We start from the raw sequence: 25114 nt of genomic DNA on the forward strand, positions 1-25114 counted from the left end.
ATATTTGTTCCAGGCTGCATCCATTATTTCATATTTGCAAGCATCAACATTTTTTACAATTATTCAGTAGTGGATTGTCCTAAGCCTTTCAGATAAAATGCATTTAGTTCAACACACTCTGGGCTACAAACTAACATCATTATCACTTAGCTGAATGTATTCATTAATATATTTTTAATAGTTCAACATCATCAGCCACAAATTAAAAAAACTCAATTTCTGAACAGTAGTTTTCCAAAGAAAGATTAATTTCTCAGCTTTAATATTTTTTCTGCTATTACAATGTATAGTACAGTTACTTTTTATATAGTATCACTGGTGAGCAGCTTACACTTAAAAAAAAAAAAAAAAAACACTATTTTTAAAAAGGGATTTTTTTTTTAATTTTTCCATTTTGTGAGCTGCAATATCTTTGTTAGGGAACCAGACGAAAATCTGAAAATTTCACAGTTAATAGACCTTGATGATATCAAACTTCAGTATAAATTTCAACTTTGAGATTCAATTGGAAGTTAAGGAAAAAAGATTACAAACACAAGTAAAAAATAAGTTTTTTAACATCTGCGATATCTCGTAGGCTAATCAAATAAAGTATACCAATTGCATAATGTAACACACCACATTACACTAGTTAATGATTATTTGTCGAAACAATGTTGTGGTAATGGTTTCAGCAGGCTAACAATTACATCTGCAAGCCTATACGAGTCTGATTGTTGTCTTACTCCTTACACCAACAATTGTTCTTGAAGTGTGCAGTTGAAAAATGGTGTCTCGATGTTCTGTTGGTGTTGTTATTAATGAAGCATGTCATAAAAGTGTGTATGGAGTGTATCCTAAAGACATTACTTTAATTGAAGATTACAGTGAAGAAGAAAAAGTGTTGGTTTACTTACAAGTCAGCCCAGAGGTCAAATTAGCATGCAAGTACCGTGAAATGAAATACTTAATAAAATTCCATCACCTTTTTGGTCAGTCTTGCATGGACGCTTTTGAGAAACATAAGAAACCTATAACAAAAGGTCTGTGAAAAATAACATTTGATCATTATTCTAAAAATAAAAGTCCTTTTGTCAGTCTCTTACCAGGAAAATCACCGTGTCCAACATTATTCTAAGATATTTGTAATTCACAAGAGAAATGATAGTGAAACCTCAGATACAGAATTTTGTGACATATCAGCAAGCATTAAAAAAGTAGATACAGCTTGTGAAATCCTGGATATATCGCCTGCTAGTTAAATTATGAAACTAAGTCAAGATAAAAGACCAAGTGCCTCGATTACAAAAATTGAGAAAATGGCAGCTACAGTAAAAAAGAATTTGGAAGTTTCATTTCAAAATACAATTTGTACTAAAACAGATGGAAGTTCTAAAACTTCACCAACTGAATATGATTATCTGATAGAAAAACTAAAAACTAAATGCAGTACTTCACACAAAGAGGATAAAATTAAGATTATTAGTTTACTGCGGAATTCTTGGAGTTGAGCAAAAGTCAGTGATGAATTTAATGTGTCAGAACATCTTGTTAATTAACAAGGCAATTAGTAAAAGAACAGGGAATTTTACCAGCATTACAAAAGAAAATTGCTTCTAATTTGGTAGATGAAAACACAATCAATAAATTTATCAAGTATTATGACGACAATAACAGCCATTTGATGTCTGACACAAAAAGACTGTTTTTCTGTGAGAGAAAATGGTTCTAAGATTCAAAGACAAAAAAGGTTAATATTGTGTAATTTAAATGAACTATTCACTGAATTTAAAAAAGAAAATGCTGACGTTAAAATTGGAAGATCAAAGTTTTGCGAGTTGAAACCAAGATGGTGTATTGTTGCAGGGGCATCTGGCACCCATAATGTTTGTGTTTGTTTGTATCATCAGAACATAAAGTTGATGATAGACGGGGCCAATCTTAGAGTTGACTATAAAGACCTTTTGGCAGTTATGATATGCAATATTGACGGTTACAATTGTATGATCAAGGAAAAATGTGAAGATTGTCCAGGCAAACAAGCCTGCCTTGCTATTGCAAATAACTTCCGGGAATTCAGCCAGGTAACACTTTCAATGACCACCGATATTTTGGCGGGAGAACACCCCGTCATTTTCAAGGCAAAATGCAACGGAAAGGCGATGTACATGCAAATTTAAAACCTCGATTCTCGGACTGATGAAGGAAAGATAACACACACACTGAACACTAGTGCCACCAAATATGACCAAAGTCAGAGCTATCAGTAATGAGACTACGAACTCACAGGTGAGGTAGCATTTACTCTGTCCCTCTGTTTTTTGACAAGGGAGACATTGGTGGATCGGCGAAGGTGATAATATCTGTCAAAACCAAGATGTACATGTTGTATTTTAACACCCTCCAGGACCAAGGACATCTTTTAAAAAAATTGAGAAGGATCAAGTTTGGATGCCACTTAAAAATGTACTAAGGAAGCTGTCTCCCATGGAATTTACAACTGTTACTGGGCAAACTTATAATCTAACACCCAAACTGAGTGAACAAATTTCTCAAATGTTCAATGAGCAATGTACTAAAACCAAATAACAGGAGAACAATATAAAGTAATTAGAACGCTTATTTTCAATAAAAAAGTAAGTAATCATAGATATGATTAAATTACACACTGTAACTGTGAAATTTTCAGATTTTCATCTGGTTCCCCAACAAAGATATTGCAGGCCACAAAATGGAAAAATTAAAAAAAATCCATTTTTTTTTAAATAGTGTATTTTTTTAAGTGTAAGCTGCTCATCATTGATACTCTGTAAAAAGTAACTACACTATACAGTGTAATAGCAGAAAAAATATTAAAGCTGAGAAATTAATCTTTCTTTGGAAAACTACTGTTCAAAAATTGAGTTTGTTTTAATTTGTGGCTGATAATTTTGAACTATTAAAATATATTAATGAATACATTCAGCTAAGTGATAATGATGTTAATTTGTAGCCCAGAGTGTGCTGAACTGAATGCACCTTTTCTGAAAGACTTAGGACAATCCACTACTGAATAATTGTAAAACATGTAGATGCTTGCAAATACAAAAAAACTAATGCGGCCTGGAGCAAATATGGCCACCATTTCAAAATACTAAACAATAAATTTTTTTAAAAAATATTTTTGTGTCTACTAAACAATGGGGAATTCAACCAGCAAATATAAAATTTTTCTGAGGTGGTCAAGCAACCAATTATTTTTTTCCTGGAACACTTGGTATGGATTGACCCGGAGTGAGTGTGTGTGTGTGTGTGTGTGTGTGTGTGTGTGTGTGTGAGAGAGAGAGAGAGAGAGAGAGAGAGAGAGAGAGAGAGAATGTAAACTATGTATTACTTACACTGCTGAGAACAGTATGAGCAGGAGACGTCAGAGGGATGCCAGTCCCAACCACCGCAGCTGGGGCCTGAACCTGGGGCTGCACCTGTACTTGAGCCTGAACCTGTGCTTGAGCCTGGGCTTGTGCTTGAGCCTGAGCCTGAGCCAGAGCTCTTGCCTGCCTCTGTTGAGCAAATGCTGCAGCTGCCGCCTTTGCATCTCGCTCGACCATGCCAGCAGTACACCGCACCCGGACAGGTTGTCCGGGCACAATGTGGGTGATGCGTACTGATTTGCGTCCCTCTTCTGTGAAGATCTCCGTAAACTGCTGAATGTATTTGTTTGCAAATGCCCTTGATCCCAAAACAAACCTGTAAAAGTACAAAATGTTTTATTAAATATGCTTTAAACTTACACGCACGCGCACACACACACACACACACACACACACACACACACACACACACACACACACACGGGGGAGGGGGGTATGGATATGAGGGCATGATGGACAGCAGAAAAAGCAACTGAATTTGAGCCTCCAATTTCAGAACTTGGGTTCACAGTAATCTTAGCAAGCAAATGTAACACTATGCACTGGGCAAGATATATTTAAAAAGAATTCTGTAGGAAATAATTCTGCAATATTCTTCAGTGGATCTATTATTTCAAAATTTCATTCATTCTTATTCACAAACAAAAAGATTATTTTCAAGTGTGTTATTCCCCAAATATATAAATCACAGACTGCACTTTTATTCACACTCCGCGATATTTATTTTTTGTGAAAGAAGATAATCATCACCTTAATTGTAAGAGCCGATACCAAAGTCTTAGAAAATCCATGCAGATATAGGAAAATTAACTTTAATCTCACAAACTCCCAGAATGCCAAAGACAAATTAGAGCTAATCCTTTTTTTATGACAAGAATGTATGGCTCTAAAATCTCAGTTACTAAACTTTATTTACTGATTGATTTCTTTATTCTGGAAAGATTACTGTCATTTCAATTGTGTGCATTTTTCTCTTACTTCCATATTGCCATCTTCATCACCATCATCATTATTCCATCTTTAAAGCTTAATACTAGTGGTGGTGGTGGTGGTGGTGGTGGTGGTGGTAGTAGTAGTAGTAGTAGTAGTAGTAGTTGTTGTTGTTGTTGTTGTTGCTCTTCTTCTTTTGATTCATTACGGAAGTAGCAACAGAAAAAACAATTTATTTTTTGTGTTTGAGAAACTTGTACGATGAAATGAAGAGTTGAGGACAGAATGCATCTTCTAAGATTTGTTCTATATGCTGATAACACTAATATATTTTTCTGTTTACTGTTGAATCAAGTGTAATCCTCTCTGCTTTTAGCATATGAAGTTTGCTGTTAACAACAGAAAACTATTTCAAGACTTTCAGAGCAGCTAATTTTAAATGATAAAAAACACGTATGTGTCTTTTAACTTATATCATCAATTTGATCACAAATGTATCCAAACAAGACTAAAAGAGAAAACTGTAGAAAATTTTAAATGTCAAAATTTTTTGGGTCTATGCATGCAGCAGGATAAATGGAATATGCATGTAATTTGTCAAAGAAACTCTGAATGGTGTGCTATAGTCAAAGCTGCAACAAGTAAATAAACAGTGGTGCAGGCATACTGTGTACAGTTCTATTTACTGCTATGCTACGGGATCATTTTCTGGGGAAATGAAACTCAGATCGTACACTGTCTTTCAAATGTACAAATGAACACTGATGTTAATTTTTAGCCTTAAAATTGAATATTGCACACTCACTTTGTGAGTTTAGCAAATGTTTCATGTTTGTTTATCCTAGAAACAATCTTATTATCAAGGGACTGTCTTCTGAAAACTGTTAAATTAGAGCAAAAAGGGATATATATGATTTGTAGTACCATTTACCATAACATCTTCCAATCAGAAAAATTGTGATACAATGTGGCATCAAATTATACAACACACACCAGAAGAAATTGTACAAGATGGGTGTCCAGTACAGAAGCAGGTAACATTAATATATGACTACATGTTATAGTTTTGTAGTAAGAAATGGTGTTTGCAATAACTGTAAAGATGAAATTGAAAAGTTAAATGAGCGACTAAAAAGCATTCAGCTATTTGCTTGTTTCCTGAGGGGACATATCACTAATTTTGGAAATGGAAACCACACTTATAAACATCAATTTCAAGCAAAATCTGAAGCAATTTACCAGGTATAAATTTGGTACAATTGTAGGGCCATTACCTAGTCTTTAGACAAAAATTATAACTCTTTTGTAAAAGTAAGGAGTAGTAGTGCAGAAATGACCATGGAGCATTGCATTAACAGTCATGAGTTGATAGTGCCAGTGTAGTGACACGTGGGTCACAATAACAAACACACCAGTGGACTGTAAAGCCAGGATAGCCGAAAGCAGTAGTAAATAAGACTGGATTTTGAGGCACGGATCACTTGTCCTTGCCAGAAGCCGTACCGCCAGCAGCAGCCGTGGGTTTGAGACCAGGCTGCACCTGCCGCCAGCACTAAGTCCTTCACAAGATATGGTAGCACAGTACTGCAGACTTGCCACACACCCGTGCCTCCAAAGATTGCTGGTTTTGGCAGTGTACAGCCCAGGCTCAGTAGCTACGTGTGGAAACTGCTGCCCATTCATAAGTACCTGTCAGGGACAACAGGGATAGTTGTGCCTGTCTCACCACTTCATGTATTGAAATAAATAAAAGTTCTTTTCTAAAGTGCATAAACTGTGCTTGCGTAAGCTGTCGCAAGCAAAACGGATTGGCAAAGAGGCTGCGAGAAGATCGACAGTAGGCACCGGAGCAAGCGAACTTATAGAGGCCAAACACAAACTCGCAAGAAACACGCCACCAATGCCCTCTCGATCACCAGTATTTAGATTGCCGCCACAGATCAGAGGGCCCAGTCAACTGCAGACAGAGCCAAGTCATTTGTCGCTGCCCAGTCACTTGCACTTGCAGTCACAGTCGCAATCAGAGTCTCAGCCTCAGGCAGCACATAGTGACCACACTAGTGTACAATGTGGGACTTGTACTTCACCAGAAGTGAGGCTAACATTCATCACAATGTGTCTGAGCTGCAGTCAGTACTATGCAAGGTGACATACTACATTCGATTCAAACCAAATGCAACTCAGATCATGGCTCCATTGCATCACAAAAATGTGCCTTTTGTCTGGACTAAAGACTGATAGATGCATTTCAGAAACTCAAAAATACCTTGCTGAGAGACAGATGTTTAGTGCATTTTGATCCTGCCAAGACGGTAGTTTTGTAAGTCGACGGTTCTTCCTACGGAATTGGCACTGTGCTTTCACACAGAATTGCTGCACAAGACAGACCTATTGCTTTTGCCTCAAAGTTGTTAACTCAAACTCAGTGCAATTATTCACAAATTGAAAAAGAGGCTCTCACTACTGTGTATAGTGAAACAAAATTCCATCACTATTTGTATGGTCGCAAGTTCTATTTACTGACATATCACAAGCCTTTGCAGTCCTTGTTTCATCTGTCAAAGCCAGTTCCTACATGCAGTGCTCAAAAATTGCAACAGTGGGCATTGTTGCTTTCGCAGTATCAGTACGAAGTTGTGTACAGACCTACAGCATAGCATGGCAATACAGATGCCCTATCTCACCTTCCGATTGGCCTGGACTCTGATTTTGATGCATCTGCTGCATCTTGTTGCAAAATCTATGTGCAGAACTCTGCATTGCTGGAATCTTTTTCCCTTGCACTACAGAAAAATTGCACAGGCAACAAAAGCAGACCCCTATCTCAAGATTTTGTTGCATTATATTCGCATGTCTTGGCCTCGTTCATTGAAGCGTATCCAGAACACAGCTGTGTGCCGGTATTTTGCATGTCGGCATAACCTTTCAGTTCAAAAGGGTGTGATTCTAGTTCAAAATGACAGTGGACAATCATGCGTGCTTATTCCCAAAGTGTTACAAAAGGATGTGTTGCGATTGCTCCATCAAGGATACTGAAGAGTTGTTCGCACTAAACAGTTAGCGCGACACCACTCTACCTCGCAGCGCATGGACATGCACATTGAACAGATGACGGCACAGTGTTGCGCATGCGTGGAGAACCAATCCGCTCTGCCATAAACATTCTCGGCTTGGCCTAAAACTGAATCACCATGGAAACGAGTGCACACTGACTTTGCAGGACTATTTTGGAACACTCGCTGGCTCATCATGGTAGACTCTTTTTAGCAAGTTTCCATTTGTGGTGCCTATGGCTTCCACCACATCACGTAGCACCATTCAAGCGTTGTTCTCCATATTTTACATAGAAGGTTTGCCAGAAGTACTTGTGTCGAACAACAGACCACAGTTCACTTCACACGATTTTGAACAGTTTTGTGAATGGAATGGCATTCATCATCTCACAAGTGCTCCATTTCACCCACAGTCCAAAGGAGAAGCAGAACACTTTGTACGCACTTTCAAGCAACAGATGGTCAAAGCCTCGCAGCACCCACACACGTGAACAGGTGCTACATCTCTTTCTCACTTCCTGTTGCTCCCACCCACAAGACGGGGCATCACTGGCGGAACTTCTGCATGGCTGCCGCCATCGGACACCGCTACACTTGCTACACCCACTACAGCATCCAGCACTGCCAACGGTCCACAAGAATCGCTTTGCGCCACACGGTCTTGTTCTTTTCAGGGTTTATGGCAACTGTGGGCACTGGGAAAGAAGCATGATCTGGGAACGCATTTGCTCTTCTATATGTCTTTGATTGCAGGACCTGATGGTTTGCAGCACCGCCACCAGAACCAACTTCACGCATGTCATTTTCCTCGTGATTCTGATGCTTTTCTTCCCTCAGATTTATGAAAACATTTCATCATACGAATATTTTGAAGGACAGTGACTTTGTTGTTTGTGTGACTGTTGTTAACAATGTGGCATATGGTTACTCTAGGGATACACTACAACCCCTTATGTATCGCTCACACAGGGATCGGGAGAATAAGCTGAGAATAATTACTGCACGCACAAAGGCATTCAAACAATCATTCTTCATGTGCTCCATATATCAATGGAACAGGAAGAAACCATAATAACTGGTACAATGAGACGTACCCTCTGCCGTGCATTTCATGGTGGTTTGCAGAGTATGCAGGTAGCAGTTTTCAACAGTTACATCCACTGTCTTTGTCAGGAGCAAATAATTTTCAAAAATGCTGCTGTGGTGGCCTTATATGGCCCGTGGACAGCTTCTGATTGGTCGGTAATTACACAGCGCTGTTGCAGATGATGTCAATGTCTGCACTGGTGGTGCCATGCTCCTGTCACAGCAGAAACACTTAGAGGAATACGTCTAGTTCTTCTTTGCATCAAGAGCTCACTTCCATGCACTGCGAAGATTATACCTACTGTCACAGTTGGAGTTCGTGCACATTCTTACATCTGAAGCCTCTTTAATTAGGGAATCCCATCATTTAGGAAGGAGCCTGGGACAAAATTTTGTGTGTGTTTATGAAGCTGTGCTCACCAACTGCAGATTTCTCCAGTTCTTGATTTTTAATAAACCGTGATGTTCTGAGCAGCAATCAGAAACGATACGGATGGACTGACTGATCGGATGGACTGACTGATGTAACTGCCTTCACTCTCATAAGTGATGTTATAAATCCCTGGCATGCTGAGACAGAGATTGGCCTTAACAGGGCATAGCATCTCTTTTATCTTATTAGAAGGTCGGAAAATTTGTCTTACATCTCATCTTCCCAAGACAACTACTATTTTGCTTGATACAGTGTTGCAGAAAGGGAGGAATGCAAATGGTGGCTCATCACATGAATGTTCAAAGTTTTCACATTTCCTTTTCTTGGAGAACACTGACTTTGTATTATGTGACTCATAGCCATTCTTTCAGAACATGTACTACAAATGATAAATTTTGATATGCAAGTGGTCCTCATAAGAAATAGTTTTTGTTCTGTGTAATACACGGATTAATGTATGTGTATGTTTACACTACGAGAGTGGTGGCACAACCAGCGCAGAGGTTGGTACCATCTGCAACAGCACAGCGTAATTACTGACCCATAAGAAGCCATCTATGGACTGTATAAAACCACCATAGCGACAGTTCTAAAAGTCAGTTGTTCCTGTCGAAAGCTCAAGTTTTATCCTCAACTGACGCAGCAAGAAGTCCGAGAATGTTTGATACAACAGTGCCATTTGAAAGACTTTGTTCTCAGTGGTTGTAACGTTTTGGCTCAGCAGTGTATATTCTTAGACCAAAAATTGACCGTCAAAATAATATGTTGTGTTACGTTATTTTTTGCTTGTCATCTGACACACTCACAGACATGCATGTATGAGCTCACAGAAACAGACAAATGGCATGCTAAACTACCCACACAGGACAGCAGCAGTCCTCCTCCACCACTTTGAAAATTAGCGTATCATTAATCACCACAACTGTAAATTATTGTGAATGAGTGTTATGACAGAAAGATACAGTACATAAAGTTATGGCAAAAGCAGAAGTAGAATCAAATCCTGTTCATGACTACAAAGCAATTCAATTCATTCCACAGGTCAATACATTATTGCATATTCCCAGAGCTTGTACCCAACATCCCCATCAAAAACAGGGTGTATACACGGACATAGGAAAAAAATTCCCCGATTTCCCGGTTAAAAATACACTTTTTCCTGGGTGAAAATAAACTTTCTCCATGTTAAGTGACAGTATACTTTTCCTTGCAATTGTAAAACTTATCAATCCTTTGAATTGTCATGGTTTTATACACCGATGTAGAATTTCCCGGCACTTTAGAAAATGAAACTCAGGTTTTGGAAAGATGTTTGATATGCAGCAACATGTGCAGTACATATTTTTGTATTAAGAAAGTATAAATTCGAAATTCACCAAACACCACATTTTACTTTCTAAAACATTGAGATCGAGATTGTGCTTTTGTAAGCCAGTCATGTCAAGTGATCTCGCCAGCCGATGACAGCGGATATTCAGACCATAGGACACATGATGTAGTCAGCCAGTAGCAACATCCCTGTTAAGTAGTGCGAACACACAAATAGGAAAAGTTAATGGTTTAAATTAATATACACAGTGTTGCTACAAGAAAATAAAAGCTTATATAATATTGGTCTCTAAGTTTAATAAGCTGCAAGAGAAGCTAAGCTTTCACATATAATATTGATCTTTGTTGCGTCAGTTACAATTTAAGATACATCACTCAGATGTGCCAGTAAAATTTTTATGACAACATAAATGTCTGATCTTCTAGGCTCAAAATTCTTCTACATGGTCATCCTCAAAAAGTTGATTTTTAAATGAGAGTCAAACGCTCTGTGATTTAAGAAATTCATCGTACATTCTCGCACATAGTTAATCTTGTGTAGAAGGAAATTTACTTTTAAAGTAACGCTTTTCAAGCAAGCATTCGCAATATTTTCCTGCGACCTGTTGGAAATAGTTTCATTTCAGCAGTTGCCAGAGCACGCCAGATAACGTATGTCATCGTGCTTGTGCAGCTACGATGGCGCAGAAAGCTTGTATGTTCGTACGTGTAAAACATTAAAAGATCTTACAGTATCTCATAAAAGAAACAAGACATTAGAAGATACTCCAAGAGCATCAGAATTTCATGAACCATACTAAAATGCATAATTAGGCTTGAAGTGCACATTCATACGCTCAGATCTGGACATAAATTACCTTGGAGTACCAGCTCTGTATTATCTCACATTTCGTTCTTTATTATGGCATAATGCCATATGTGCTGGAAGATGAAAAAGTGCACTTGAAATGCAACGGGCAGTTGAAACTAGCCAATAGTGTGGAATTAAACACTTTGTTTCAAATAAATTGACTGCCTCAGCTGAAAAGATTATTAAAAGACAAATTTCTCTAACAAACCCACAAAAATAACTTCACTGTTCTGCAAGGCGATGAATGTTTGACTATCAGAAACGTGGACATAAAATAAAATCTGAAACTAATAACATATTTTGGCATTCTGTAATTATGTGAATGTATTTTAATTCACTACTTAGATCAGAGCGTGGAATGTCAGATCCCTTAATCAGGCAGGTAGGTTAGAAAATTTAAAAAGGGAAATGGATAGGTTAAAGTTAGATATAGTGGGAATTAGTGAAGTTCGGTGGCAGGAGGAACAAGACTTCTGGTCAGGTGACTACAGGGTTATAAACACAAAGTCAAATAGGGGTAAAGCAGGAGTAGGTTTAATAATGAATAGCAAAACAGGTATGCGGGTAAGCTACTACAAACAGCATACTGAACGCATTATTGTGGCCAAGATAGATACGAAGCCCACACCTACTACAGTAGTACAAGTTTATATGCCAACTAGCTCTGCAGATACGAAGAAATTGAAGAAATGTATGATGAAATAAAAGAAATTATTCAGATAGTGAAGGGAGACGAAAATTTAATAGTCATGGGTGACTGGAATTCGAGTGTAAGAAAAGGGAGAGAAGGAAACGTAGTAGGTGAATATGGATTGGGGCTAAGAAATGAAAGAGAAACCCGTCTGGTAGAATTTTGCACAGAGCACAACATAATCATAGCTAACACTTGGTTTAAGAATCATGAAAGAAGATTGTATACATGGAAAAACCCTGGAGATACTAAAAGGTATCAGATAGATTATGTAATGGTAAGACAGAGATTTAGGAACCAGGTTTTAAATCGTAAGACATTTCCAGGGGCAGATGTGGACTCTAACCACAATCTATTGGTTATGACCTGTAGATTAAATATGAAGAAACTGCAAAAAGGTGGGAATTTAAGGAGATGGGACCTGGATAAACTGAAAGAACCAGAGATTGTACAGAGTTTCAGGGAGAGCATAAGGGAAGAATTGACAGGAATGGGGGAAAGAAATACAGTAGAAGAAGAATGGGTAGCTTTGAGGGATGAAGTAGTGAAGGCAGCAGAGGATCAAGTAGGTAAAAAGACGAGGGCTAGTAGAAATCCTTGGGTAACAGAAGAAATATTGAATTTAATTGATGAAAGGAGAAAATATAAAAATGCAGTAAATGAAGCAGGCAAAAACGAATACAAACGTCTCAAAAATGAGATTGACAGGAAGTGCAAAATGGCTAAGCAGGCATGGCTAGAGGACAAATGTAAGGATATAGAGGCTCATCTCACTAGGGGTAAGATAGATACAGCCTACAGGAAAATTAAAGAGACCTTTGGAGAAAAGAGAGCCACTTGTATGAATATCAAGAGCTCAGATGGAAACCCAGTTCTAAGCAAAGAGAGGAAAGCAGAAAGGTGGAAGGAGGGTCTATACAAGGGCGATGTACTTGAGGACAATATTATGGAAATGGAAGAGGATGTAGATGAAGATGAAATGGGAGATACGATACTGCGTGAAGAGTTTGACAGAGCACTGAAAGACCTGAGTCGAAACAAGGCCCCGGGAGTAGACAACAATCCAATCGAACTACTGACGGCCTTGGGAGAGCCAGTCCTGACAAAACTCTACCATCTGGTGAGCAAGATGTTCGAGACAGGCGAAATACCCTCAGACTTCAAGAAGACTATAATAATTCCAATCCCAAAGAAAGCAGGCGTTGACAGATGCGAAAATTACCGAACTATCAGTTTAATAAGTCACAGCTGCAAAATACTAGCACAAATTCTTTACAGACGAATGGAAAAACTGGTAGAAGCCGACCTCGGGGAAGGTCAGTTTGGATTCCATAGAAATGTTGGAACACGTGAGGCAATACTGACCTTACGACTTATCTTAGAAGAAAGATTAAGGAAAGGCAAACCTACGTTTCTAGCATTTGTAGACTTAGAGAAAGCTTTTGACAATGTTGACTGGAATACTCTCTTTCAAATTCTAAAGGTGGCAGGGGTAAAATACAGGGAGCGAAAGGCTATTTACAATTTGTACAGAAACCAGCTGGCAGTTATAAGAGTCGAGGGACATGAAAGGGAAGCAGTGGTTGGGAAGGGAGTAAGACAGGGTTGTAGCCTCTCCCCGATGTTGTTCAATCTGTATATTGAGCAAGCAGTAAAGGAAACAAAAGAAAAATTCGGAGTAGGTATTAAAATCCATGGAGAAGAAATAAAAACTTTGAGGTTCGCCGATGACATTGTAATTCTGTCAGAGACAGCAAAGGACTTGGAAGAGCAGTTGAACGGAATGGACAGTGTCTTGAAAGGAGGATATAAGATGAACATCAAACAAAAGCAAACGAGGATAATGGAATGTAGTCGCATTAAGTCGGGTGATGCTGAGGGAATTGGATTAGGAAATGAGACACTTAAAGTAGTAAAGGAGTTTTGCTATTTGGGGAGCAAAAAACTTATGATGGTCGAAGTAGAGAGGATATAAAATGTAGACTGGCAATGGCAAGGAAAGCGTTTCTGAAGAAGAGAAATTTGTTAACATCGAGTATAGATTTAAAGTGTGAGGAAGTCCTTTCTGAAAGTATTTGTATGGAGTGTAGCCATGTATGGAAGTGAAACATGGACGATAAATAGTTTGGACAAGAAGAGAATAGTAGCTTTCGAAATGTGGTGCTACAGAAGAATGCTAAAGATTAGATGGGTAGATCACATAACTAATGAGGAAGTATTGAATAGGATTGGGGAGTAGTGAAGGTTGTGGCACAACTTGACCAGAAGAAGGGATCGGTTGGTAGGACATGTTCTGAGGCATCAAGGGATCACCAATTTAGTATTGGAGGGCAGCGTGGAGGGTAAAAATCGTAGAGGGAGACCAAGAGGTGAATACACTAAGCAGATTCAGAAGGATGTAGGTTGCATTAGGTACTGGGAGATGAAGAAGCTTGCATAGAATAGAGTAGCATGGAGAGCTGCATCAAACCAGTCTCAGGACTGAAGACCACAACAACAACAAACTTAGCTCCCAGCCACAGAAATCCATTTTGTTTTCATTTGACATGAGAGCAATAAACAAAGAAGAAACAACAAAATCACTAAACATAAACACGGGTCACATGGAGACTACCCACCTCCCAATTATAACTCAGGCTGCTCTATGCATCGGCCCCTAATGTATGATATTTCCGAACCAGGGCAACACTAGATAGTGCCCCCCCCCCCCTTCCTCGAGCACTGGAGGTAGGATGCCATATATTTAAAAAATTTACTTTTCGAAAGTATGTTCATTTTGTAGTGCACATCTTTCTGAAGAGTCCAATACATAAAACATATGTGTTCGAGGAAATGTAAGACATGTTATTTGGTCTTAAGTGTGCCAAAGTTCAGTGCCATGTCTCGTCACACAGCATTCTTCTATCGCATGTCACTGTATGTCGCTCTGTGGAATTCAAATGTGTAATATTTTGTAATACATGCCATCAAACTACATTCAGGACAGTGGAAATTAAAATGTCCTGTTGCGCCTCTCCTGCTCCCAGTCGGCCGGTTTGACATCCTGCCATCTTTTTTTTTATTAAAAAAACACACACACACACACACACACACACACCTCTCAATTAATCCTGAAAACTGGAAATTTGTGGTAAGTTCAATGGCGCTGAACTGCTGAGGTCATTGGTCCCTATGCTTACAAGCTACTTAATCTAACTTATGCTAAGGACAACACACACACCCATGCCTGAGGGAGGACTCGAACCTCCGACGGGGCGAACCGCATGAACTGTGACAAGGCACATCAGACTGCGCGGCTACCCCGCACAACAATTAATACTGGATGGGATTATTTGTAACTGGGAGAACAAGAACTCTTCAAAAAATATGCACTCTTTATTGCCTATTAGCTAATAACTTGCTGTTTTGTACAACATAAAATTAAATATAGGATACATGAAACCAGTAAAGACAAGAGACAAGCAAGACAGTACACATTTCTTCAAACCTTATGTCCTAGCATTTTTTTCCTCTCTCTAATCTCGCTAAGCTTTACATGGCGTGCTTTCCTTTCTGGGACAGAATTATTACATCATTAAAGTTCGTCAAATGTTTTGCTACATGAAAAAACGAAATGTCGTCATCTAATACTGAAAAAGCTGTTAATACAAATAGTACCCAAGACTGGTGTGGTTTCTCGATCTGATTAGTCCGCAGCTCATGGTCCAGTGGCTAGCATGGCTACTTCTGGATCACGGGATTCCGGTTTCGATTCCCAACAGAGTTGGGGATTTTCTCTGCCCGGGGACTGGGTGTTTGTGTTGTCTTCATCATTTCATCATCATCCTCATCATTCGTGACAGTGGCTAGATTGGAATGTGAAAAAAAAAACTGGACTGAGAAAAAATTGGGGCTTTGTACGGGCACTGATGACAGGGCAGTTGAGCACCCCACAAACCAAACTCATCATCACCACTGATCTGATTACGTGCGATTACGTGTATTTTGTCACTAACTGCTAGATAAAACAAAACAGTCCTGCCTAATATTGGAACAATTGTAACACACACCAAATAAACGAGATTGTTTTGGCACAAATGGTCATTTTTATAAACGCCAAAATATAATTCATGAAGTACCAATATCAAATGGCTATTAGGCCTACTACAAGCAAAAAGTTTTGTTAGGAAATAGTTTCACATTTCATTCATATGCTCCAGCTTTTGAAGCATGAGATCGAAAAGAAGTACTATGAAATTTTTACACAAATTTGGAATTGTCATATTCTTTCATAATTTGTGTGATGTTCCCGTTTCTTCTCCTTCCTCATTCTAACAAACAATCTTGTCATCACTAATTCTGTAATTATTTCTGCCAGTGTCAAAACTTATTCTCTGGTTAACTTCACTAACCCTGCCACAATCACCGGTTTAGAAGTCCCGTGTTTATTCGCCAGTTAGATGTTATTACGTGTTCGTACAACGTGTTTTCCGCACTACTCTGAAAATAGAACTTGAGTGGCTACTAGACGGGGACTGAACAACTGGCCCTTACTAATGCAGCGGTCTGGCCAAAAATTTTCTGTCAAAATTTCATTTTCTTGGATACACTGAAAAGAAACCCAGTCAGCCACATAAAAAACGATTGGCATTCACTCATTCAGCTTTATTCTGCTCAGCTTATACAGCTCCCATCCCCTTTTGTCTGTAGGAAAGTTGTTTCCCCCCCCCCCTTCTTCTTCTTCTTCTTTCTAGATGCGGCAGGGACTCCTATGGCAGAGACGTCACGTACACTATGCACGCATTCGAAAATCAACTAATGATTCATTCAGAAATCAACTTAGAATGTGTTCAAAAATTTTCAAAAACCAACAGGGATGCGTTTCAAAATCATACGATTAATATATAGACCTACATGCACTGGATGCTCAGCGCTTTGTGAAACAAGGTTTTCTTACCCCCCCCCCCCCCCAAGAATGTGAATACAAATGTTGTAACTGGTCCTTGGTATCCTGAACACTGGCACTGGAATGGATTCAACATCTGAGTTGGTCCCACACATATTATACTGAAGACTGATCTGGCATCTTGCTGGCCATGGAAGAACCTCAGCATCATGCAGACAGTTCACAAACACATGTCCTGTGTGGAATAGCACTGACCCACTGAAAAAATTGTGCCACATACAGGATTTCTATCTATTAGATTACGATGTGGAATAATTTTATTTACTGCATCAGAAGTTTTATTTTTTATACAATTATTTTGAGCCTTCTTTAGTAGAAGACTAGCATAGGAGTGAGAAACACAGGATGTACACGATGTACCATTGGGTGCTGTCAAGAGTTCCCACAATCACCACCAGCTGTGACCTGAAGTCATACCCATAGGCTCCCCACATCATTATACCAGGAGTAACACCACTGTGGCTCCCTAGAATGTCAGTAGACTGCAGAAGAGTGTAAAACCAGGATTCATCGCTGAACACCATGCAATGCAAAGCCATTCATCAGCAGTCCACGCTTCCTAGTTGTGGGTACCACTCCAAAGGCAGCCATGTGTATTGTGGTGGGATCGTAATTCCCTCCTCTGGCTGCAGCTAGCCACCAACCAATGGTACAGGATGACACAATGTCGCATGGTGTCCATTGCTTGCTCTCAGACAGCGGGCCAGATGGTGTGCTCAGTGCACAATACAGCGACCTTCCCTCTCATGGTGGTCAGACTTGGTCGACCTGAATCTTGATATTTTCACGCAGTCCAGCATTGGGCCATCATCACATCCGAATGCTCCACAATCTGGATACTGCACAATCTGGCAGGCTGGCCACATGGAAACCAACACTGAGGGCCCTTTCGAACTCTGTCAGGTGCTGATAACACTGTCTCACACGAGTATGTGGCACCTCAGTGTCCTTCACAGTGATCACTCGACATATGTGCTGTTCATGTGTCTTATACACCCTTCCAGGTCTCGAAACAACACTAAACATGAAAAACACTAATTCACTCTGACGACTGTTGAGAAAATTGCAACTCTAATAATAATTTACATACCGACCAATGACGTGCATGTGTACCACGTTAGAATGATGTCTGACCATGTCTTCTGGACGCTTTACTTTTTTTGTCAGTGTACATAAAGCATGGCGCTTTACGTTTTTTGTCGGTGTACATAAAGCATGGGGATGGGCATCACATTAACAGTAGAAGGAGGGGGGGGGGGGGGGGGGGGGGGGGGGGACCAAGTCCTGAGTGGAGTTTGTACCTCAACCATTTTGCTTTGTAGTTTGCCACTTGCCAGTGACACTGCTGCTGCACCAAATTTAATACACTATACGGTAATTTAATCAAACAATGAAAAATCCACTGTACAGTAATTAGACATTTGAACTGTACACTTTGCAGTCAAAGGTCTCCAACAACATCAATGAATGCACTCCATTTAATGTCAAGCTATGTATCAATGGGTATAAATATATACATAGTGTAGCTACAGCATAGACGCACTTTCTGATAGATAAATCAACAGAGATAATTATATGAGTTGAAATTAAGTTCAGATCTCCTATAAACAATGTTACACAACAGCTACACATCCAGATGCTGTGATAAAAATATTGCAATCTGGAAATGTTATTGTCAGCGAACCATTCAACCCCACTTACCACCACTACAGCTCCAAAAAACTTATGGCAGATACTGTTAGTTGTGGCTCATTGATAAGTGGCCAACTACAAAGCAACAGGTCCAGAATTGAATCCCAAATAGGTTCCTAGGACGTTTCTTTCTGTCACTTGTCTTTTCCATTTCTATAGTGTCTGATGGGTGGTTCGTTGGTTTAATGATTAAAAGACCAAACTACGAGGTCATGAGGTAATAGTTCCCCTACCTGGTACAGAAAGGTCAACAAAACTACACACCACACACCCTTAGAGAGACTGGAAAAACTCGCTTCACGAATAAACCATAACATTGGATCAGCCACTAAGGTATCATAAGGTTACACCAGGTTAAGTGAGTGAGAAAATTCAAGAGACCACCACAGGGTGGGTAGGTTACGACAGTTCAGCAAAACATGGACCACTGTTGAACAGGCACCACAACGACAGTGGGGCGGATCCTCACGACTGAAGAGATGACCATAAGTCAGCCAAATGTGGCCAATGCAAAGTGGCAAAGGATGATGGAGTCCTTGCGAAAGACCCACATGGAGGACCTCAACAGTTTCGTGGTCTCTTTTATCACCTGTAGTTTGTTCAACAAAGTCAGAGTGTACCATTATGCACTCAGAATCCTTAGAACTTGATGGCATAATACTGATCGAAGGTCCAATTCCGGACTACCAATTTCAATTGCTGGTAGCCAATTTGGGCAGTCTGTCATCTAGTTCATTCCCCGGGATCCCAACATGACATGGGGTCCTGCCAAAGACCACCGAGCGTCTACATTATTCAAAGCAAAAAGGAATCCTGGATAGTCAGGACCAAGGGACAGCAAGGGTAACATGGGTCAAAACCTTGTACACTGCTCAGAGTGTTGCTACAGATGAGGAAGGACTCACTGGCGCCGGAACAGATATGCTCAAGAGCACGAGACGTGGCAACCAATTCCACAGTGAAAACACTGCAGCCATCGGGCACGGAGCACAGTTCGTTACATCCTGCACGAACATAAGCAAAGCCAGTGTGACTGGCAAACATCGAACCATCTCTATAGACTACTTCTGAACCCTGAAACGTGCCAAGAATAGAGAAGAATTGGTGGTGGAGGGTCTCTGGATGAGCCTGGTCTTTCAGACCTTGTGATAGCTCAAAAGAGAGGTGCGGATGAGGGATGCACCAAGGCGTACATGAGTACACTTGGAGAATAGGTGGTAGAGGTGGAAAGCTGGAGTTCTGAAAAAAGGAACTGGATGCAGATGATGATCATAACCCTAGATACGGGCCGCCATTGCAGGAGATGGATCTCCATATCTGGAAAGATGACACTGTAGTTAGGGTGCTCTGGGGAGCAGCAGATGCATTAACGCTTAAATAGTCAACTGTCGTTGGCACAGAACGTGAAATGGTGGAACCCCTGCCTCAACTAGGAGGCCGATCACGGAGCTAGTCCAAAAGGCACCAGATGCCAGTTGTACCCCACAATGGTGTATCAGGTTCAGCATCTGTAATGTCGAAGGTGATGCTGAGCTGTAGGTCAGACTCCCATAGTCTAGACAGGACTGGAACAATGCTGTGTAGGGAAGTATCAAAGAAGAGCAGCCCACAACCCTGTTGGTGTTGCTGAGGTATCGAAGAGTACTGAGGTGCAACCAACAAGGCCGCTTCAGGTGACAAAAATGGGGAAGCCATGTCAAGCAGGCACCAAAGACCAGTGCCAAAAAATGATGATGAATCCACCACATTGAAGGAGTGGCCACCATGGTACAGATCTGCATGGGGATGAACTGTATGGCAACTATAGAAATGTATAATGCAGCTCTTGGCAGCTCATTAATAGCAACTAAAGAGAGAGGACACTCAAAACAGAAACCTGTGGAACCCCATTCTCCTCCAGATGGGAGGTATTACGGGACGCGCCAAACTGTATCTGAAAAATGCAACATGAAACAAAGTTCTCAATAAAAATCTGGAGTGAGCCAAGGATGCCCCACTCACGTCAGGTGGCACCATGCGGTATCACAAACACCCAGTGGTATAATAAACTTCATGCACATCAAAGAAGACTGCAACAAGGTACTTATGACGCAAAAGCTGTTCAGATAGCAGACTCCAGGTGGACTAAATTATCTGCCTACAGCGGCCTAGCAAAAATCACTCTGAGTCGAAGCTGTAAGGTACTGAGATTCAGGCATTCAATACAGCCTTCGAGTCACCATACTTTCAAATAACATGCAGTGGACATTGGTTAAACTGATCGGATAATAGTTATCCATCAGAAGAGACGATTTAATCAATTTCAAAACTGGAATGATGATACTTTCTTGCCTCTCACCGGAGATGGTTAAAAAGATGTCGGCTGGCTGCCGGTAAGTGTTTAAGCATTTGGTTGTCCACATGGTCTGGTCCAGGAGCTGTGCCGGGGCAGACAGCAAGGGTGCTGGCGAATTCCCACTCGCTAAATGGTGCGTTGTTATGGCTCCAAGCAGGGGGGGTTCGAGAAGATGGAAGCAGGCAGATAGTGGACCATTGCTGATGCCTGAGCGAAATGTTGAGCAAAATGATCGGCAACAGCATCTGGGCTGGTAAGGGTAACACAAACCAAGGAAATTCCCAGGACACCTGTATGAGGATGGCGAGCATAAATGCACATGATCTTTGCCTATACTTGCGAAGAGGGAGTATGTGGCCCTAAGGTAGCAACATATCTTTCTCAATAAATCTGTTTCTCGTGTTTCAGAAACCAATGCGCCTGGGCACGAAGTCATTCAAAGGATAGGAGGTGGTCGAGACACTGACGTTGTTTGTAGTACTGGAGAGCACAATAGCAGTCCTCAATAGCCGCAGCAATTTCGTGAGTCAGCAAGGGCCAGTCTTCCAGAAGGAACCACTGAAGGAGCTGCTGATAGGATGACGTCGGTAAAACTCCCTGTGGATTCATCAATGCCATCACATGATGGAGCAATTGGGGTGGCAGCACAGGAAAAGGCATCCCAATCCGCATTAGTAAAGGCCCACCTGGAACAGTGTCCAGGCAAGTGATGCTGCAGAAAAGGTAAGGCGATTGGAAAATGGTCGCTGTCACATAAATTGTCATGAACTCCCCAGTGAAAGGAGGGAAGGAATCCAAGGTTAAGAGATGGAAAGCTCAAGGGCAGAGAACGTGTCGTGAGCCACACTAAAGTAAGTGGGGCTCCACTGATAAGGAGGCAGAGATCAAGCTCTGCCAGCAGGTCTCCCACAACCCTGCCGTGGTCAGTGGTTGCAGTGCCATGCCACAGAGGGTTATGGGCATTAAAATCCCCAAGGAGATTGAAGGGGGGGAGGGAGCTGTTGAAGGTGGGCAAGAAGAGCAAGAAGCATAGGAGGCCGGTTTGGAGGGAGATAAAAATTGCATATTGTTACCGCAGTCTAAGTGGATCCAAATGGTCACTGCTTCCAGCATAGTATGAAGGGGAACCCAGGAACTAAAAATGTCTGTGTGACCAGTGTAGACAAAGGGCTCACAAAGGGTCAACCCAGTTCTGGCTGAAGGCTTGGAAATCATGAGGAGTCATCAAATGAGTGTCCATAAAATGAGATTCCTGCAATACAACACAAGCTACAGAGTAGACATAAAGAAGAGACCGCAATTCTGGGAAGTGATGATAATAACCAACACAGTTTCAGGTTTACAGATGGAAAGCTCCACGGCTGAGAAAGTGCTGTGTGCAACACTAAAGTGTGTGGGGGCTCCACTGTTAAAGAGACAGAGATCAAGCCCTGCCAGCAGGTCTCCAACAATTCTGCACCGGTCAGGGGTAGCACTATCACCCCACAGAGTAGTACAAGAGGCTGGATGGATGTCGAACGGGCAGAAATGGTCACTGTGCTGAGTCAGTGTCCCTCTCTGGTAAGGATGGACTGACTATAAATTTAAAATCGAACCCTGATTGGGAGGGAGAGGGCATCTCCCACTAGGATGTCTGCGAGGTCCTTGTCCCAAGACTTACACATCTTCTCTTCTTCTTCCGATGGTGCAGTCAGGAAGAAAGCAAGTCACAGCAATATCAGGATCTAAAAGAGGACAAGTGGCTTTGAGACCCACAGAGTGTGGGTCCTGCATCCGACTTGAAGTAACAAGCTTCTTGTCCTGGAGATGCCCAGGAGGACGGTTCCTAGAGGGAGCCCCATCCCCGGCAGGAGACAGAGAAGGCAGTTTCTTCTCCAGCTGAGGACAAGGAACGGTTCTGTGAGGGGAGGGGAATGTGGACCACTAGAGAGAAGGAAAGGAAACGGGGACAAGACAACAATTCGGAAATTTGTGGTAAGGACTATGAGACCAAACTACTGAGGTCATCAGTCCCTAGCCTTAATCTAACTTTCTAACTTATGCTAAGGACAACACACACACCCATGCCTGATGGAGGACTCAAACCTCTGACGAGTGTGTGTGTGTGTGTGTGTGTGTGTGTGTGTGTGTGTGTGTGTGTGTGTGTGTGTGTGTGTGTGTGGGGGGGGGGGGATGCACTTGAGCAATGGGGAGCAAGGACTCCCCATGTGGAGAGGGCTGCAGCAGTCGCTGCAAATAGGATTCACCTCACAATACAAAGACATGTGACTGAAATGGAGACACTGTAAACAGCACATGATAAAGCTTTATGTTGCACCAATTAGCCATAACCTTGACTTTTTCTGGATGTGTGTACCCCTCAAAAGCCAGGATGAAAGCACCGGTATCAACATGATTGTGCTTAGGACCTCTCTGGACTCGCTAAACGAAATGAATGGAGGCAGTCCCTGTGGAAGGTAAGGCCCTGGGTTATATTTAAGTAAGATCTTCTAAGCGCTCACAAGCACAAAGGGAATCCGACTGACTGGCAGAAGAGGTTTGACTCTGTAGGGAACAAGATCACATATCACTAAGCGAGTCAGCTTCACCAAACTTATCTCCGATATGTTCTAAAAAAAAGGAGGCCATTTGGTAGCGGCGAAAGTCTCCCCATCTGGCCTGGAATAAGCCAAATAATGGGTAAAGGATTTCATCCCAAGCCGGTAGGTGTGGCCTTCCTCCCAGGGGGTGGTCAGGGAGAGAAATGTAAAGGAAGCAATAGTAGGAGCAGACAGAGAACCATTACTGTCTCAAGAGATGGCTGCAGAAGTGTGGCCAAAAGCACGTAACTTAGCACACTTCATGTGCAGAACGTCCACCCTGGTACCACCCATTCCACTATGGGACTCACCCCATGGGCACCACCCAGTTGTGGCAAAGGCCACCTGGTGCAGCCATTGTTGCCACAAGTTTTGATGGCCCCAAAGAGATGAGTAACCCCTCCTCCAGGAGTGTCACCTCTACTATGTTGTCGGGGGGGGGGGGGGGGTTGTCAGCCAGATGATGACCCCTCCCCTCCCTCCTAACATGGACAGCTACACGTGCTGATGAATTAAAGATGGGAGTGGGCTATGGTGAGGAAGGAAGGGGGGAAGAGGAATCCATGCCGAAGACGCTTGGGAGTGAGCTCTTCCCCGTATGGCTCACGCTATGGAACCAATTTACAAAGGGAGGTCAATCACCAATGGAGAGCCAGAAAAAGTTGGGGGGGAGAAGGGAGAGTGGAAACACAAGACAAGGCCAAAAAGGAATAGCAGAGCTGATGGTCGTCATAAAGGGAAACATCGAGGGAGAAAGAGGGATGTTGTGCAGGAGAGGAAGGAGCTAGAGTGGATAGGAGTAAACATGGTGAAGGGAATGCAGCCCAGGAGATAACGAAGACAATAATTTTGTTAACATGGAAAATGTCTAGTTGCACTGTGGTTTGGAGTCCACACTAAACTTAACATCTACAGCTACACATCATCTACACTTGCATCCATATCCTGCAAACCATTGCAAAGTGCATGGCAGAGTATGAGCCAGTTACTAGGAATTCTTCTCGTTCTATTCACACACGGAATGTGGGAAGAATGATTGATTGAATGAATATTATTCCAATATTGTCCTCACGATCCCTATGCGGGGAAGGGGTTGTAGTATATTCCTGGAGTCATCATTTTCAGCCAGTTACTTTGTTAGTAGGTTTTCTTGGTATAGTTTATGTCCATCTTCAAGAGTCTGGAGCTCAGTTTCTTCAACAGCAGTGTGACACTTTCCCATGGATCAAACAAATCTGTGACCATTAGTGCTGTCCTTCTCTGTATACGGTCAATATCCCATTAGTCCTATTTTGTACGGGTCCCACACACTTTAGCAATAATGTATGATGGGTCACATGAGTGAGTTGTAAGCAGTCACCTTTAGACTGATTGCATTCCCCCAGTATTCTATCAATAAACTAAAGTCTACCACCTGCTTTACCCACAACTGAGCCTACGTGATCATTCCAGACGAGTGAAATCAGAGTCATTGGTTTGAGAAACAGCTGAAATCTTTAAAATTGAACAAAGCTCAAGGGCCCGATGGAATTCTGTCAGATTCTATATTGAATATGCAGCTGAGTTAATCCGTCTTCTAACCATAGTCTACTGTAGTTCCCTCGAACAAAAAACTGCGTCCAGTAGTTGGAAGAAAGCACAAGTAACACGCCTCTACTAGAAGGGTAGTGGAAGTGATCCACAAAAATACCATCCAATATCTTTGACATCAATTTCACATGCCTATTGTTACATTCAGGAACTTGCATGAGTTGACCAATTCCAACCATTACTGATTAATATTAAAGTCAAAGGATACTATG

General features: G+C 41.4%; 1 protein-coding gene across 2 annotated transcripts in view; it reads right to left on the minus strand.

Annotated features, from left to right (window-relative positions):
• Positions 1-25114, minus strand: part of LOC124805206 (putative mediator of RNA polymerase II transcription subunit 26) — a 289089-nt gene that overhangs the window by 194273 nt on the left and 69702 nt on the right. For both annotated transcript variants that reach the window (XM_047265702.1, XM_047265703.1), the window contains one exon: positions 3357-3705. In XM_047265702.1, coding sequence (XP_047121658.1) covers positions 3357-3705 — 349 coding nt within the window. The remainder of the gene's footprint in view (positions 1-3356; positions 3706-25114) is intronic.

Source organism: Schistocerca piceifrons, chromosome 7 (assembly GCF_021461385.2).
Source record: "Schistocerca piceifrons isolate TAMUIC-IGC-003096 chromosome 7, iqSchPice1.1, whole genome shotgun sequence".
Lineage (NCBI taxonomy): Eukaryota > Metazoa > Arthropoda > Insecta > Orthoptera > Acrididae > Schistocerca > Schistocerca piceifrons.